Below are 19,197 nucleotides of genomic sequence, written 5' to 3'. Positions count from 1 at the left end.
AATAGCGTGGGGTGGTGGTCTTGACACTATTCAGCTATACTGGACAAAAGTTTTAAAATCCCAGTAAGTTAAAGTTGGCTAAACAAACTGTCTATCACCATTCATCTATAACAGGAGTCACAGTATTCATTACATGTCCTTGAACACCTTCTATTTTCTCACAAATGCATTTTCATTCTTCACTCATCCATTTTAACATTCCCGTTTAAAACATGAATTTCTGCATTGTCTTCTTTTTCTATGTGCATATAACTATATAGTAGTCCGTACGATGGACCGATTATCTCAATACAAAAAGGCACTTGCAAGGTCATTACATAAAATAAGCATTACAACAATAGATTTTTAATAGACCTAATTTTTCGTTTTAGTCCTATTTTGTGTATGGTTTTCTTTTCTATTTTTTTTGGCTATCTTAGCCATATTTAATAATAACTCACGGCGTTGTGTTAACCTTCTTTCTTTTTCTTTCTTTTTTTCTGTCTATTAAATAAATGTATTGTGTAGAGCAAAAATTTTATTGCATAGCTAAAAATAGTTGGTTGAATTGGCACCAAAGCTAATTTGCTTCGTTAAATTTTGTCCACCTGTTGGATGCTTTATTTTATTACAGTTCCAGTATTTTTAAAACGTTTCATGTTTACAAAGCTTGGTAATTGTGAATATAAACGATGGTCAGGAATCTGCAAGACAAAATATTTTCTGAAACAATGTACCATTTTTTTTCTCCAAAACAATTTATGTGGTTTTGAGTTGAAATAAAGGAAATGCTAGTTCCATTTAGTTTCATGTCTATTAGATGTATTGGGTGACTTTCTTCTTTTTGGTTTGCAGTGCCAGTCACAGTTGAAAACACTTTATGCGGAGGGAATAAAGGGATGCCATATGGAATTTTCTGCTTACAATTTACTTTGTGTTATAATGCACTCTAGCAATAACAGAGAGCTTTTATCGGCAATGTCAAGGTTAGTATATTCCACAAAAAAAAGGTCTTTGCTTGCATTTGTCTTAGGTTTTTTTGCTATTCTTCCCTGAAATCCCTGCTTGTTATATTGCTGCTCTGGAAGTAGTTATACTGTGTCAGTGGATGCCTAAGTCCTTTAAATGATTGATCAGTTTCGGTCCTAGACCAGAATCAAAATTTTAAAGTGTTACCATGCTAAGCATTTTCATTTTGTGCTTAACTTTCATGGAAGGTTTGAAAACACGGTCCTTTAAAAGCGACTGAATTAGATGTAAGTGCACCCGAGAGAATCATCAAGTGCATTTGCTTTTTAAACTATCTGTAATCGTTATGCTCAGTAATTGAAAAATTACTTGGAAGATGATTTTTCTTCCAATCCTATCATGGTTAATGTGAGGCTTGTTTGGAATTGAAAGCAACCAGTTTGGTGCTGGTACTTGGAATGAACCTGCTCAAATCTTTAAAAGTTCACAACCCTACATATACTGAATTTATATTAGGTCTTCTTTCTGTTCTAATTCTCCGGCTATGAATCTGAAAGTGCGTTGAGAAAGGCAGAAATTTTATGCAGCCTTTATCTTGTGAGATAGGGCTGACCTTAGGAAATAAAAATGGGTTAAGTGCAAAAAACCTCCCCATAATATACAAAATGTGCAATTACCCCCCAACTATTTCCAATTTGTGCAAATATGGACAAATCATAATTTTGGTGGTAAAATTACTAAATTAACCTTACTTTATCATTAACCAAAAAAAAAAAAAGCAAAAGGCGAAATGTCAAAATTATCCTTAACATCATAACATAACAATATTCTGATGTATTCCTGTATTCCTTACACCTAAGGCCAAATACACCCAAACACTTAAAACACATCCAAACCCTTAGACACCACCAAACACACCCATCCACCCACACGTGAACGATCGATCTTCACACACACTTTCTCCCTCTAAACCATAATAAAAATACATGTTTGGAATCTTTGCTTCTTTACTATTCATTCAATTATTAATACCAAAAATGAAATTCTTAAATGCGTTTTCGTTTTTATTACTTTTTCCTTTTTTCTTTTTAATACCAAAATGTCGGAAAGAATAAACATTACTGATTTAACCATTGTAATGGCGCAAGTGCTGTAACGATAATAGATTTTAAATTTTACCAATTACAATATGTGAAATTTGAAGTATAATAACACAGGAAATTTTTTTTAAAAAAAAATAATGACTGAAAAACACATGAAAAAAATTACGGAGAGATAGAGAGAGAAAAAATATATCAATCTGAAAAGTCCCTAACAAAGAAATTTTAGAGAGAAAAATATGTTTATGTAGAGAGACTGTCCCTAACAGAGATATTGTAGAGAGAGAAAAAATGAAAGAGATAATTTAGAGAGAGACTATCGGCAACAACAGAGTAATTTTAGAGAGAAAAAAAAAAATTAGAGAGACAAATAATGTCGGCAGCCACAGATATTATATATATATATATATATACACACACACACATAAATTAGAGAGATAATATCAGCAGCAATAAAGAGATATTTAGAGAGAGATTATGAAAATTTTTCCTTGGACAGGTCTTGAAACTCATCCAAACAAGCCCATTCAGTGTTCAAATATATACGAAATTGGTAGGGGCATTCTTGTCACCCAAAAAGGGCACTTGTTGGTTTTCAGAAGGAAAAAAAATGACGTCACCAACAACTATTTTTCAATGAATCTATTCAATAGGGGGCAATTTGCTCAAAAGATGGATAATATAGGGAGTTATATGCACTTTTTTTTCTAATTGGGGTGCTTCTTGCACATTTTTTGTATAGCAGGGGTTTTTTTTGCACTTAACCCAATAAAAATTGATGAATTAGTGTATGGAAAAAGGTTAATGCCTGAATTCTGGCAATATGTCAGGTTTTTTCCCCCAGAAACTAACGCTGAAGGGGATTAGGAAAAGAATAAATAATTAATGAAGCAGCAGCAGCAGCACTGCAGTCTTGGCTGGAATTCAAGATCAGTATTGGATTCATCCAGTTCACATAGACTTTGACAATATAACTGTCAGAACTGGAATTAACATTTTCAGTTTTTGCATGGATTAGGTTCAGTTATGATATGCCGCCTGCCCGCAAAGACCTTTATGGGTTTTGTCACAGCTATATGATTATAGCCTACTATGCAAATTTCGCAAAGATAGTGTTACCTCCTTTAACCCTTCAATTCTAATTAGTTGAAGGTATCTGTTTGATTACAGTTATTTCACCTTGTATTCAGAATGCTGGATTGAAATTTTTGTCTTTGGTTTCTAGATTATCAGCTGAAGCCAGAAAGGAGGAAGCTGTAAAACATGCTCTTGCAGTTCGTGCAGCTGTTACTTCCGGAAATTATGTCCTGTTTTTCAGGCTATACAAGACAGCTCCTAATCTGAACACTTTTCTTATGGGTAAGTATACATATATATTAACTATTTCTAACTTCTAGATTATGCAGAAGCATTAAACAGCTGAGTTGGTATATTTGTCTTGCTGCAGATCTTCATGTAGAAAAAATGCGGTACACAGCTGTGAAGTGCATGTCTCGTTCATATCGACCTACAATCCCTGTTTCATACATCGCTCAGGTTCTGGGCTTTACCAATGTCTTGCCTCGAATTGAAACAAGTGACGAGAAGGACGTAGATGGACTGGAAGAATGCATGGATTGGTTAAAGGCTCATGGTGCATCCCTTATCGCTGATAACGCTGGGGAGATGCAGCTTGACACGAAGGTATGTTTAGTTCCTGCATAATAATACACATATAACTTTGCAATCCTTTAGTCCAGACCAGAGATGGTGCTGTGCTTAAAGAGCATTTGGTGAAGTACTCAAGTCCTTATTCTAAGGACCAAGATATAATCATTCTACTGTTAGTTATGGCTTACAGCATGTAGCTTATCTACAGCTTATAAGTTATTCTAATTGTGCTTGAGATGATTCAATGGTAATAATAAATATTGATTAGTTACGTATATGGAATTATCATTTTGCCACGGGTTGAATTTTGTCATCATCATCTCGAGTGGGGTCCTCTTTTTGGTTGTAATTTGCACCTGCAAATTTGTGAAAATTTCAAACTAATTAGGAACCTTTGTTTTAAGTCACTCACTTTAGATGCTTTTAGGCTTTTCACTCAAGAATTTGTAATTGTGTTGGCTATCTTGCTAGTTTATTTTCTGCAAAATTGAGCAAGATATTTGGTTTAGCTTCAGTAATTTTAAATAATATATTTAATTATTGGTTAAAGTTGTGCAACTGAAAGGGTAATTGATTTGCAGAGTTCTGCATCCAATCTCCACATGCCAGAACCTGACGATGCTGTTGCCCATGGAGATGCCACTCTCGCAGTTAATGATTTTTTGACCAGGACTTCCTGATAGCCAAATGTACTGAGAATTAGTGAGAATAACGGAATATCATGATGCGGCTCCCAACAATCTAATTTTCAGGAGGAATCATTGGATCCCATGATGGACTTGGAATGCAGAAAAGGTTGATCATGTGGGGAGGGGAGCATGTATTAATCACAAATGCACGAGATGAGGAATGTGTGAAAAAATAGAACCGAGGGGAAGCTCCCCTCGAAAATTCTTTTAGGACAGTGGAGGGGCTTCAACCAGTGTAACAGTATTTCATTTTGAAGAAATCTTAATTCTTTTTAGCTGAAGAGACATCATGATGAATATACTTATAGGGGAAACAGAAATAAGGAAATATAACATGTATTCTGGTTAATCATAATTGTATTGTGGCTGATTGATATGGTTCATCTTTTTTGTCTTATCCAACAAAAGTTTAGCATTTTTTTTTTTTATATATATTCTGGCTGGAGTAGTGAATCTTCAGTAATGTCAAATGTTTATAAATGTAGTCATTATGCCATTAGCTCTGAAATTTTATGCTATTACCATTCATAATCCTACTTAGTTCTATGTGCTGGACCTTAGTGTTATCAACTCCTCATAACTAACGGATAGGGGTGCAATATTTTTCTTGGATTCCGAGCGTACCAAGTGCTTGCTTTTATTTGATGTCACAAAGCACCATAGTCCAACAAGATACCTATCAAGAAAGATGCGCTTCACCAATGTCTATCTCATTTATTATCAACAAGAGGCTTGCAAAAAACGTTGTGGAGATATTTGAACCAAACAAATTTCCGAGTACAAAATATACATGTATGTGCTGACATTTCTGTTCTTCCATTTTTACCATAAGATCCGAGTACAGAAAGCGCCATTTTCTTCACTGCTACTGAAATCAAATAAATATTTCAGAATCTTGCATGCATCCAAGTTATTCTCTATGGAAATCGATAGACAGACCCTAGCCAAGTATTCTTCCATTTTTACCACAAGATCCGAGTACAAAAGGCGCCATTTTCTTCACTGCTGAAATCAAATCAATATTTCAGAATCTTGCATGCTATATTATATCCAAGTTATTCTCTATCGAAATCGATAGAAAGACCTAACATTGCCCCCAGGCCCCTCCCTCCCCCAACCCTTTTTTAATAAAGCAAACAATACTTCCAAGGCCAAACCAGGATACATAAATGCTTAGTCTTTTTACAACATCCATAGACAGTTGGACACTTATTAGAAACAATGAAAATCAGAAAGCACTGGAGTAACAATACGGTCAAAGAAAATGAGGCTTCATCCTTTTTAATATAACAAACCAAATGTGTGCACCAACAACACATACGATTCAATCTGCATTAAAATGCTTCATCCTTCTGGGCAAGGTTTTGATGTGTGCCCCTTGGATACTACTAGACTAGTATTACGGCCCAAAATCAAACATGTAAAAGTACAGTTATTATAAATGATTTCATTTAGCTAGAAAAAAAGTTTCAATAAACGCATCTTGTCATCTCGTACAAGCTAGAACCTTGCATTGTATTAAAATAATGCATAACAACTTACTGATAAATGCACCAACCAAGACCATGCAAGCGAAGCAGCTCAACACAAACAATGGTCCATAAAAGTTTGGAGAGAGATTCCGTCAACAGCTTCACCGATTATTATATCTAGTCCTCGTCCGTGAAGTTAACAGCAAGTTCCCAATAGTGAGCAACCCCAGCATCAGAAAAAACTTTACGGGCAGCAGCTTCAGTCCTGCACTCGTGAACATGAAACCTGTTGAAGCTTGGTTTCGCGACACTCCCTTGCCAGACCAGCATACACTTGTTGATAGGTTTGTCCTCATCTTCATCTCCATCTTCATCTTCATTTTCCACAGCAGCAGCCCAATTTATACGTTTCAGCATAAGCTTCCCATACCTCTTGATGGATTTGTTTCCACCCTCGACAACTACAACACTAATACCTTCTGAAATCACAGCACATCCTGTCAACCGGTTCTCCTGGGCATTAACGTCAACCTTAAAGCGGGTTTGGGGGTGTGAAAGGCTATTGATCTTATATACTGAAACTATGTTCTCCACTGTATTTGGGTCATCAAAAAGCTTCCTCTCCTTCTTTTCACGACGTTCGGCAGGAGTGAGTTTACGTGCAATATTCCTGTCCACGTGCGCTTGTTCACGCTCAGCAGCAGCGCTCCTTATTTCCATTTCAAGCCTGGTGGGATCTTGGGTTGCTTCAGAGCCAAGAACTTTCATGAGATTGCTCATTTTAACTTTAGGCTTCGGGGGTTCTATCAAGCCCTGTCTGATCATCTCCTGCCTATCCTTTTCCCTAGCCAGGCGCCGTTGTGTGCGGAGTTTCTTCTGTTCCTTCTTGGTCAGCTTCAGGGGTTGAGGCGGAGGTGGAGCTGGTTCAGCTGGAGGCTCTCTGGGTTGAGGATGTTCCACATAGATAGTAATCCTATCCATCTTCAATTTATCTTCAGCTATGTTGCCATCATTAATATCACCATAAGTACCAGAATGCAGAAGTGGCACATCCCTGATCATTTCATCAAGCACAATTAGAGAAGCATCAATTACGTAGTGCAATGGGGGAAGATGTTTTTTGGAAGCAATTTACTTCCCTTATTTCATGTTCTTCAAAATAAAATGAAGATAAAATTGTGGGCTTCGGCAGTTCAGCTGCTACTTATAAAGCTCCAATTGCAACCTCCATCTATTCAAACATCATCTAATTTTTTTCTAAGCTTATGTTTGGTAAAAGGGAAGGAAAAGACGAGGGATGGGGAAATTTTCAGTTGTCTGGTAGAGGAGAGAGGAAGAGGGGATACGGATAGCATCCCTACAGGCCCACCATTTTGGTTCCATCCATAATTGGGAGGAAGAGACGAGGGAAAAGGCAATATTTTCTGGATAAAACTAAAAGGATGCTATCACCCTCAATAAGTATATCAATTTATATTTCTAAGTTATGGAGGGGAAATAATGATATTGTCCATTTCCTTCACTCCCATTTAACAAAAAAAGAGGAGGAACGGACGCTCACTCCTCCCTAGGGATGCTTCTTACATCCCCTCCTCCTGTCTCTTCCATCCATTTTTTCATCTCCTATCAATGGAACATAAGTTAATTGGAAAATGTAAAATAAATAAATAGAATTGGTGATGAACTTCAGCTGTTACTTTTCAGCTCCAATTGCAACTCTCTACCTAACTAAATAAGCTATTAAATTTTTCTATCTGAATGAGAAAATGGCAAACCACCAGCTGTATCCTAAGTCTACATTACAGAAACTTACAATGCAGACAAAAGTGTTTAGCCAATGCAGACAAAGTCAAAGCCATTGACAAATGGCAACTACAAACTTACATCCCTTCCTAAACCAATATTTTCATTTTTTTTACTTTTGGGGCAAAATCTCATTATCGACCAAAATAATACTCAACAGGGAATCATTCAGCATATTTCAAAAACAGAATTTTGTCAACTTACCACCACTCAATTTCAGGAATTGGATCCTTTGGTTTTTCTTTGGCGGGGATAACTCTCACCGATACCTCTATCAAGTTTGGATTTATATCAGGTTCTGCCTTTGCCTTTGCCAGCTGTGCTTGCTTTGCCTTTAGTTCTTTGGCTTGTGCTTCTCCAAATTGACTCTGTAAACAAATAGCAACTACAATCAAAACATAAGCACAAGGAGAAGATCAAAATGAGGAAAAAAAAAATATAGGCCACAATACATACTTTTAACTTTATTATCTCTGCCTCTCTTGCCCATTTGCCTTCCTCTACAAACTGAAAACTCATCCTTTTGGGCCTCAAAAGCTTATTTTTATCGATACCCATCCTTGCATCATAATGAGGATGTTTTTCTGGATCCACATCCAATTCAGGTTTCAGAATTTGGAACGCTTCTTTTTTCTGCTTGTTAATGTTGACCTGAGTAGTTTGAATAATGATCAGAAAAAAGAACTATAAAACAAAAAATGAAATTAAAATAGAAATAATTGTGAGGAAAATAAGAAACAGACCTTTAGGGTGCTCAGCGTGTTTACTTTAGTTGTATTTACCACATTTCCTTCCTCATCTATTTCCCTACCAAGTGCATCCAAACGAAGAACAGGGGCCTTGGCAGGCTTAGGCTGGATGGTAACCTCTGGTGGCATTTGTCCTGGAAACATGTTTATAAGTGGAGCAAATTGTGGGTCCTGCCGAAATCCCATCTTGGCAGCAAGCTCCTGTGCTCGTTTTACAGCTTCAAAGTTGGGTGCTGTAAGGCCAGCTTGAGGAACCATGTCACCAGTAGGTGGCATTACGGAAGCTGAAACACCAGCTGGTACACTTGATGCACTTTGTGTTGCACCAGCATGAATAGTAGCAGTAGCTACTGAAGAGACGGGGGCAGGAAGTATTCCTGAACTGGAAGATGGGGCTTTAAAGCCATCCTTCAACCCCAACTGCGAGGTTTCTGAACTTGTGCTAGCACCCTTGTTCAACTGCATAAGCAAAATGAGAACAGATCCCATAACTGAGGAAAAGAATGAACAGAAAATATGCAACAGTTATCTGAAAATTAAAAAATCCAGAATAACGAAAATAAAATATAAAATGCTTACAATTTATTTACTGAATAACAACTTACCTGTGGGATCTTCTTGAGCTTCTCAGACAACTCCTTTTGCATTTGGAGTGCTTTCTTAGCTTTAGCTAATGCGTCAAGAGAGAAACTTCCACTTTTGCCTGCAGCTGAAGATGTCCCATCTGTACTGGATTTTCCAGGAACCTCATGAGATCTGGTAATACTAACTCCCTTATTTTCATTTGTGGTATAAATCGAAGATACCTTGGTAGGAGGGGGATGGCTAGGGACCAGAGAGTTCTCAGTCAGAGTCCTTGATGCCATATTGAGTGGTTCCAAAGCAGCACCCTGCAAAGAAGAAAAGTGAAATGCACAAATCAAGAGACATTAAGAAGACCTCACCAATCATTTTTCATACATCAAATATAATATTTGAGGAAAATCAGATGACCTCACCAACAACAGTTCTTCATATATCAAATATAAATACTTAAGCACAGAGAAAATATATAACCTAGAGAGAATTTGTAGCAAAAATCTAGAACTACATTATGTTGTGTTCACATGCCATAAAATTGCAAATGGCTGCCTTTGTTTTATTGGGGAACCAACATGTGAGGTTAACCTATTTAATCATTTCTACCAAGGTTTCCCTACAAAATTCAAATGTAGGCACCACTTCCACCAATAAAAGGCGTGTTTCGTTCCAATTTAAACAAATTTGAGCCCACAATTTATACGCCATCTAGTGGCCATTCACAAAATGCTAGAGACAATGCTTCACTACAGTTTAAAATGGTCAAGAAATTTCTTAAAAAATCTATATAAGTACACACCGCAAATTTAAAACCATAAGAAAAATTAATGTCATTGTAAGTAAATATAAAGAAGAAATAGTGAAGGCAACGACTACATTACTCAATTGTGTTTATTGTCTCGATAAAAATGATGTGAGAATATCTCATCTCCAAAATTACATGTATCCAGAACTAAATTATAAGTCTATAACCCATTCTCATGCCACACAATTTCGTTGTTATCAGGCCATTCAAGAGTATACAAGTCTGCAACAGCTAGCTCCATCAAGAAATTTACAATTGACAACTTTTGTTATTTATTTTAATACCAATCTAAACTATATGAAGCAAATATAAATGCTATCTGTTAAAAACACAGAAGTGAAATCGGAAAGACTCACATTTCCAATTGAACCACCCCCGTTTGATAATTGATCAATAGCGAACAGCTCATCTTTGGATTCTTTCTTCACAATATTTTCATCAAAAATCCTTTTGTTACTGTCCTCGGCATCTATCTCTTCTTTCTTCACTCTATCCTCGAATTTCCTCCTCTCTCTCTTCTCCTCCCTACGACTCATCTCCACATCTCTAGAGTCACTATCCTTCACTCCGTCGTCATATCTCCGACTCTCCCTGTTCTTCTCTACCCTCTCACCGCCATTCCGTTCCTTCGCTCCGTCCTCAACCCTGTCTTCGAACCGCCTCCTCTCTTTCCTCTCCTCCTTCATCCCATCCGAAACCCTAATTCTCTTATCAGTTCCATCGAACTGATCCTCACTCCCACCTCTCTCTTTCCTTTTATGCGAATGCGACGAATGCCTCCTCTCCACCGAGTCCTCCCTCAAAACCCTATCCCTAATATCTTCTCTATCATTCGACTTCTCGCGCTTGTAAACCCTATCTCTGCTTCCCTCTCTCTCACTCCTCGGCTCGTACGACCTATCGCGCTTCTCGCGACGATCGTGAGCCCTGTCTCTGCTACCTTCTCTCTCACTCCTCATCTCGTGCGATTTCTCGTTCTTCTCGCGACGATCGTGAGCCCTATCTCTGCTACCTTCTCTCTCAGTCCTCGGTTCGTGCGATCTCTCGCGGTCGGGAGAGTACTCTCTGGATCTCCGGTGATCGTCGTCGTCGTCGTCGGCAACTTGGCGATGCTTGGAACGGTGCTTGTGACGATCTTCATCGGCGGCGGCTCTAGATTTGTCTTTGGTGGTTCGATGCTTGTGGTGGTCTCTGTCTCTGTGATCTTTGGTTGAATCTCTATCTCTATCTCTCTCGCGTTCGTCTCTGCCTCTTCGGCTGGATCTATCCTCCCTATCCATTCTGTGGTTTCACTGCGATTCTCTCTTCCCCTCTCTTTCTCTCTTCTTTTGCTGAAATTTGATGAGGACGATGGATGATGGAATGCGGATGTTGGATTGGGCTCTCTCCCTTCTTTTGCTTAAATTTTATTTTGGAAGGTGGAATATGGCTTTTGAATTGGGCCGTTTGGATTGTTTCGGCCCATCCGGGCCTAGTTTGGGAAAATTACTTTAGTGACCAAAATTAAAGATAATTGCTTCAAATTAACTTTAAGTGAAAATAAAAAATAAAAAATACTGAATAATCATGAATCCTAAATCTATATTACTTTTTAGTGACCATTTCACACTTGATGACATAAATACCCTTTAATGGAATTACGTAGTATTATGATTGAGTTGAATGAAAAAAATAATTTATTTCAATTTTAAGATATATATATCTGCTACTGATACCGTCTTATAAAAAAAAATGTCTATCGTTAATTTTGTCATTTCCGCTTGGTTGCCCAAAAAATAAGAGGCAAAATTAATTCTTTAATCTTGCATAGTTACATTTTATCTCTATTTATATTCACAAATTACTCAACTCAACTAAGTTATGTTATTCAATTGGGTTGGAAATTTCTGTTTTTTTGGATGCCTAATCATCAAACATTTAATATGAACTTCAAATTCTTTTATTTTTTCTATTTTCTGAACAACCAAACAATAAAAATAACTAAAAAGAATTTGTATCAAGCAAGAGAACGCCATTGATGATCAGTTAATGCTTGTGTTTATATTTCATTTTTCGTATTAGAATGAAAATGATTATTTAATAACTTTAAGTAAATCAAATAAACTCTTTGACAAAATTATCCTCCAAGTGGTCACTACGGAGTAATTAGTAATTTTGTATCGGGATTCGGGATTGGTGATTATTCACCTTTTTTATAATTTTAGGATCACTTTAAATATATATATATTTGGACAATGCTTAGCTACGTGAGTAACTTCAGCCTACTCACTTTTTATGTGTTTCAATAAAATAATAACACATCAGATGTAATACCAAAATTAACAAAATAAAAAATAAAAAGGAAGAAGAAAGTCGGATCGACCCGTTTTAATTGGGTAATCACACTTTCTCTTCTCTCTATCTATAATCGATTCTCAAACTCGTGCCCTCCTAAATCTCTCCACTGTTCTTCTTCTTCACCGTTTCTATTAACCTTCTTGCCCTATAATTAATATATTTCGACCATTTGATATCATACATAATCTTTCCTCTTTTATAAAACTAAACCTGTGCCATCAAGAACACAAATTAAAAACCAAAAAAAAAAAAAAAAAAGGAAGAAAATGAAAATTTTGGGAATAGTTTTTGAATGATGATTGAAAGCCCCTTTCTAAAAATTAAACTCTAAATGTGCAAAGCAAATAATTAAATCATACCTCCACTACAAGACCTAGTTGAACCCACAGTTCTTGTTTGTCTGTTGAGTGATGATATTCAATGGTGCACGAGAGGAAAAAGAAATATATTGTAATGTTACCGATTTTCCCTATTTTCTAATTTAGGGAATTTAATTGATTTTCTAGATTATTTTAATCATTTTCTCGTTTTGTGTGCCACGCGGGCCCTGAAGGGCATTTTGGTCATTTTCTTGAACCGAGGGTTTTAGAAGTTTATTTTTAATCATTTTAAGTCAGTTAGAATGATGGTATTATTTTTTTAGAATTTTTTGGAAGCCGAGACGATTTCCGGACTTGGGAACTTCTCTCGATTTTCTCATTTTAAGTGAGGGGTATTGTAGTCATTTCATATGTATATATATATATATATATATAGGTGTATCTATTTTTGGTGGGAGATATTTTGGGAACTTTGTTGGTATTGAAATGAATGTAGAAGGGCAAAAGAATAACTAACCAAAAAGTAACAAATACACACATTTTTACAAGTGGCATGCTATTGACCACAAGTCAAATTATTAACCAACCCATTTTCTTTCCTTTCCCTTTCATTTTCGGCAGAATGCTTCCCCTCTCTAGCATTTCACTTTCTCACTCTATATTTATCTATTTGCACTAAATATCTTCCACACTTCAAGCTTGTTTTTGGAGAGATTAAGGAAATATTTTGATGAAGCCATAGGTGAAGAAGTGATGAGCTTGAGGAAAGCTTTAATTTGAGACCATTATTGTAAGGAGCTAGGGATCTCGAATTTGGAGGTTTCTCTTCAAAGAGGTAGAGTTGTCTAATTGATGATTTTCCTTGGATTTAGTAGTTAAGTTGATGTTTTTCCCCTCTTTTGGCATGTTAATTTGATGTTAATTGAAGAATGGAAATTCTAGGGTTTGGTTCATGTTTGAGTTTTGTAAAATTGATGGGTTTGATGGAATTAAATGCTTATTTTGTATATGAATTTCTAATGACATGCTAAAAGATGACTTAAGTGGTGAATTGTACGTGTTACTCCCAGTATGGTTGATGTGATGTATGTTAAAGCATGCTAAGTTGTTAAATTAATTTATTGTGATCATGAAATTGTTTATTGTGTAATGAATGAAGGTTGATGATTAAATGATTAAAAGTTTGAAATGTTCCATATGCATGGCATGAGGGCATTAATGGGCATGAGAGAGATGAGGGTGTAGATGAGATGTGTAGATGTGTGGTAGCGGGAAAGGGAAATGTGGGTACATGATGGTTTGGAGGAAAGGTGTGACCAAGAGGGGGTATGGTGTGATGTGGTTTGTACTGACATCTATGCATTGCATCATATGAGATAGTGATGAGGATTGATTGGAAATTTAAGTGCCATATGTGAAATCCCTTGCATGACCCTATTCCTTTTTCCCATTCATTGTGTGTAAAACATTGGATTATTTACTTCGTTTGAGGAGGTGCCACTTAGGCAATCTCTGCTGAGCCGTTGTGCTCACCCCCCTTGTTAATATTTTTTTTCAGGACTAGAAAGGAGGTGGTGGGAGATCTACAACTTCAATCATACTAATATAGTAGACATATATGTATATATATATATATATATATATATATATATATATATATATATATATATATATATTTTAAACAGGCCATAGCATAATTTGAAAATTGTAAGATTAATGTAAATAATGAAACTTGTTAAAGACCGAGTTTTGATGAGGCTTTTGCATATAATTTGATTTTTATGTAAGGCCTTAAGGCCATCTTGTTATATATTTGCAATTGTCATGATTTTCTTTGACAAATTAAGCTCACGTATAATTTAATTAAATGCATAAAAGTTTAATTATAATGGATGACATCAAACCCAGGCTTGGGACAGTGTTTTGATCATATTAAAGGTTTCATATGTTGTCTGTTTGACATCAAAATGTTTGGACACTCAAGCAGTGAGGAAAAATAAATAAATAAATACATTTTCGTATCGATGTAGGAAATGACAGTGTTGTCCTCAGTTGACCTCGGGTTCGGTTAAGAACCCGGTTAACGGTTCAGACTTACGGGTTCGGGTCGTTACATATATCAATTATAAGACAAGAAGATTAATAGAAAGGGTGAAGAAGAAGAAGAACAGTGAAGAAAGGAGGGCGTGGGAGTCGATGAAAGAAGGAGAAAAGAGAAAGGGTGATTATCCAAATAAAACAGGTCGATCCGACCTTTTTATTTATTATTATTATTATTTTTATTTTGTTATTAAAGCTGATGTGTTATTTTTTTATTGGAACACATAAGTGTGAGTATGGTGAAGCTACTCACCGGTGAGTAACTAAGTATTTTCCTATTTTTTTGTTCACTAAAACATAATTATCCATTTGGTTTTCCTTTTTATGACTTATAAAAAGGATTATAAACTGGTTAGCAAGAGGAAAAAAATCTGTTGATCCTCTCTCCAGTGACAGACCCAAAATTTATTTTTAGTGTGGGCAACCTTAAAAAATAATAAACCTTAAATTTTTTGAAGCAAAATAATACAAAAAAATTAAATTTTGATTGATGACAAATAACTAAAACAAAGCTCAAAATTCATGATTGTATGAGTGAAATGGGCAAAAATTATTATAACATGTTGTATTACGTAGTATTATTTTGTGACATATCCATATCTATATTATATTTGTGTTCTATAATAATTCTATCCTTTTGAAATTTGTTACATGACCGTCTTTGTATCACGTCTTGTTTTCCTATCTTCGTATAACTTATATAAATATAACACTCTTTAAATAAATAATTTTTACACGAAAATATTTAATGATTTCACGAGTAATGCTAAATAACAATAAACAAACCAATTATCTCTAAATAATTTTTTTTAGTGGAGTCGAATTTACTCTTCAAGCTACTCAATACAACTCTATTTATTTATTTATTTATTTATTCAAATTTAAAATCGGTGATGTAAAAAACTAAAAATCAATCTTATTTTATCATTCCACATAATTTTTTTTTTTTTTTGGAAAGTAATACCTCATGGTTTAAGTTCCGTCTAATTTATAAAATAGATTCATAATAAAATACGTCTTGTGGATTTTTATTTTTTTGTCCTATCACGTTTGTTACTAAGATAAAAAATAACTAGAAATATATAACTCATTCCGTCCCAAAATAAATGTCATTTTTTTATTTTTTGTCAGTCTCAAAATAAATTTCCAATTTCCTTTTTCAAACAATATATTTCACATTTTTTCATATACATCCTTCAAGTTTAAAATTTTAAACTTGAATATTCAAAAATTAAATGGATAAGTTAGAAAATTTTCAGACAGACAATACATGTCTCATATGTCCCCTTAAAAATTACTACTCCCTATAAACCGAGTGAGTAATTAGTAGATTGAGTTTTTTTTTTTTCAATTTTTCCTTGTTTTTGAATGATGAATATCGGGTTTGTAAACTCATATATCCATTTGTTACTATGAAGTGATGAACCTTACACACCTTTTTTTTTTTTTTTAGTCAGGGCAATGACAGATTCAGAAAATTATATGAGATGGAACGGCTTTGAACAACAATAATGGATGGTGGTATATTATTAGAAATTAAGTGGGGACAGTTTAAAATTTTCACCAAAAAAAAGTGGGAACAATTTTTAGATTTTCACAAAACCTAAAAGGTAATTTAAAAAAAAAAAACAAAAAAACTTTATTATCAAGAAAATAGATAATTATTATTAATCATCATTGTTGCAATTTTTATAATAAATAAATAAATAATCAACAACATATCTTGAAATTACATGCACATAAGGACTCAATTGTGTGTTAAATAACTATTACACACAAATTTGTGGATTTTCATGCAAGCAAAACAACCACCAAAATTGCAACATGAACCAACATGCATACGGAAAAGAAGCGATCAGGCGTTACGCCATTAGGTTTGCCATAAGCATTAGCATCAGTCCTTGTAAACACTTCCATTGCAACAATAAACGGTGGTAACGTTGACTCGTTAGTGGGACCCAGAGTTATAATAATAATGGGACCCACTACTATAATAGGGTACATGGTGATTACTTTACACTTGCCAAAATCTGGTCCCACCACCGTCTCTTCATTCTGACCGCTGATGTTGATCTTGATGATCCTGGTGCCCTGAGATGGGTCCAATAATTTAGCGAAGTAGAAAACAAAATAAGCTGGTTGTGGGGTCAGTTGAGGAAGATCAACGGTCAAGATGGTATGATCAGAAGTATTCGATTGAATGGAGTCTAACAATACATCAAAGGGCGGGTTATTTTCTAGTTTGGGGTTAAGAACTGGTACGGTGTCAATCTTGACGCAGTTGGATGGTGTTGCTCCACTTGTCCATATATGGTTGTACCTCTCGTCCCTTCTGAAACATGTATGACTTGAACAAATAACAATTGTTGATGGACAAATTTAATTTTTCCAATAACAAATACTACTACAATAAATATATATATACATATATATATATATATATATATATTATCCTGCAAATTAGGTAGAAGAATAACTCTAACACAAATACGAGATCTACAAACTAACTCATTGGGTAAACCTCTATCAACATATATAGGGCTTAAGTATCTAAAACATCTGATAGAGAAAAATAAACCTAACCATCTTTGACCTAATGATAAAGGCTTCGACTTTTGAACGATGATATTTCCATTGGATAAGAATGATAATCAAGGATAATGAAAGATGACGTGGTTCAATAGGGTAAGGATAGCCTTTGCACAATTTGAGAAAGTCAAAGGAGTAAATCATATCCCGACAAATCTGGCAACAAACGGATCTCATCTGATCTCGCACAAGCGGATGATAAAGGAGACCTCAACCATCGACATCGGCTGAACCAATTTGATTCCAATCGATAGCCATAAATAGGGCACCAAGCCATTAAAAAAGGTATGGGAAAAAACCCCTAAAGAGAAATTGCATAATTATTATGCGATACGATTACAAGAACTAACTTGATCGTTGGAGGGTCCTCGGCTGACATCCCACCGGTGCCATTCGAGGTGACGTCCCTTTGTTTTGCAAGTAAACGCCGTTATTCTAAGCAGCGAGGATTTTCGCATCAACAACACCTATGGGGTTTATTTTGTGAGCAAATAACACTTCTCTTTTACTTTGGTATATAACTTCTTTAAGAATTTTAAAATGTTATAAATAAAGACTTTTTGTAAAAATGTATCGTTAAAAAAACACTCTTTTGTATGAATACCAAAATTTCTGTTCATTGATTCCCAAAACGCCCTTCCCTTTTGTATATAAATCTCAAAAATAAAGGATATAATAATAATTTTACATTAATTGCAATTTTTTTTTTTTTGGAAGGACATTTTAATATTTTTATCACTCTATTAACAACCAATTGAGGGGAGGTTCTTATTTGCTCCTACAATAAACATGAGGGGGTTTTTACAACCTACATGGGATTATATGAGTTATATTCATACTACTGGAATATTAAATGCTCGCGAGTCACATATATATTACTAAACAGATATATACCAAGATATATATTACTAGACTTATATTTGTGACCTTATTATTTGTGTGGTTAGACAGAGAAGAGAGGGAGGGAAACTACTATTTGAGAAACTAAAAAATTATTCGGTATTGTATTATGTAGTTCCGATCAATCACAAATTACACCGTAATAAGGAAAAATATATCAAGGTAAAGATTTTGTCTAAATTATATCTGGTCAAATTTGATAGAAAACTTTGTACTTTGGATTAATCATGGGTTAAATCATTTCCACATAAATTAACCTTCTTCCACGTACCTGATTTCACCACCACCAAGGTTAGTCCTAGTGACTAAATGGAATGTGGTTGTTAACATAATTAGATTATATTATAGCCGTTGTGTATATTGCTACCATAATTACATTATTATAGCCATTGTCTAGATTATTATTATACTTGTTGTATAGCCGTTAGTGATCTCTAACCTATATATATCTCTCCTAATACATGTATTACACACACTTCAATATACAGAATCTCTACATTTCATATATGTTTGTCTCTCTATCTCTTATAATCAACATGGTATTAGAGCCATCGATTGATGGCATGTATTGAGTTATGTCTCTGATCTTCGTCACAAATCTGTACTCTAAATTATTATTATCTTTTTTATCTTTATTTATATATATATTTATTTTTTTCCTCTTCTTCTCTCGTTGATATTGAGACTCACCTAATCTGAATAACCACCACATAACCTCACCGCCGACGCTGCTCTCTGCAACTGCAAACTACATAATCTACAAGACCCGTTTCTACAGAATCAGAAGTTCTTCCTCTCTGCAACAATCTATACAAAACCTATTACCTACATCAACACCCATATCTTTTAGTTTCCATGGCCGGCTATTCCAGTTCGGGTTCGCGATCTCAGCCGCTGTTCGGTGTTCCAATTCGGGTTCGCGATCTTAGCCGGATTTTTTTGCCGTCACCGAACAGATCTCAGCCGGTATCGCTGACTTTAGCCGTGTTCCGCTGCATTCAACCTTGTTCTGCCACTGCCCCTCTGCCATCGCTGACTTCAACCGTGCTCCTCTGCTCCTTTGTATACCACTGTGTTCTATATATATATATATATATATATATTTTATATCTCAACCAAAAAAAAAAACAAATCCCTAAATCTCACTCTATAAATA

The 19,197-nt window shown here is 35.2% G+C and overlaps 2 protein-coding genes across 8 annotated transcripts in view; one reads left to right on the top strand and one right to left on the bottom strand.

Moving 5' to 3' along the window:
- The window catches only part of LOC132271004 (SAC3 family protein A), a 29,962-nt gene extending 25,160 nt beyond the window's left edge, over nucleotides 1–4,802 (top strand). For both annotated transcript variants that reach the window (XM_059772222.1, XM_059772223.1), the window contains 4 exons: nucleotides 835–965; nucleotides 3,274–3,407; nucleotides 3,496–3,731; nucleotides 4,280–4,802. In XM_059772222.1, coding sequence (XP_059628205.1) covers nucleotides 835–965; nucleotides 3,274–3,407; nucleotides 3,496–3,731; nucleotides 4,280–4,378 — 600 coding nt within the window. In that variant the 3' untranslated portion in view covers nucleotides 4,379–4,802. The remainder of the gene's footprint in view (nucleotides 1–834; nucleotides 966–3,273; nucleotides 3,408–3,495; nucleotides 3,732–4,279) is intronic.
- Nucleotides 4,803–5,081: 279 nt separating this feature from the next.
- On the bottom strand, nucleotides 5,082–11,179 carry LOC132271005 (protein RDM16-like). 6 transcript variants are annotated; one of them, XR_009469626.1, is made up of 7 exons: nucleotides 10,152–11,179; nucleotides 9,017–9,301; nucleotides 8,406–8,870; nucleotides 8,119–8,313; nucleotides 7,867–8,030; nucleotides 5,930–6,913; nucleotides 5,082–5,392 (listed from the first exon to the last, which is right to left on the bottom strand). XR_009469626.1 is itself a non-coding variant. In XM_059772224.1 (6 exons), the coding sequence occupies exons 1-6, from the start codon at nucleotides 11,073–11,075 to the stop codon at nucleotides 6,037–6,039; spliced, it is 2,910 nt and encodes a 969-aa protein (XP_059628207.1). In that variant the 5' UTR covers nucleotides 11,076–11,179; the 3' UTR covers nucleotides 5,800–6,036. The 6 variants fall into 6 exon arrangements, 4 of the variants coding, with proteins under 4 accessions (XP_059628207.1, XP_059628208.1, XP_059628209.1 ...); XR_009469627.1 differs by having other exon boundaries at nucleotides 5,082–5,389; XM_059772224.1 differs by lacking the exon at nucleotides 5,082–5,392 and having other exon boundaries at nucleotides 5,800–6,913.
- Between the last annotated feature and the right edge of the window lie 8,018 nt (nucleotides 11,180–19,197).

This window comes from Cornus florida, unplaced genomic scaffold (assembly GCF_030987335.1).
Source record: "Cornus florida cultivar Cherokee Brave unplaced genomic scaffold, ASM3098733v1 CherokeeBrave_3.0.0_Hap2_Chr08, whole genome shotgun sequence".
In the NCBI taxonomy this organism is placed as follows: domain Eukaryota; kingdom Viridiplantae; phylum Streptophyta; class Magnoliopsida; order Cornales; family Cornaceae; genus Cornus; species Cornus florida.
Note: the sequence above shows the minus strand (reverse complement) of the source record. Positions and strands in the feature narration are given on the sequence as shown.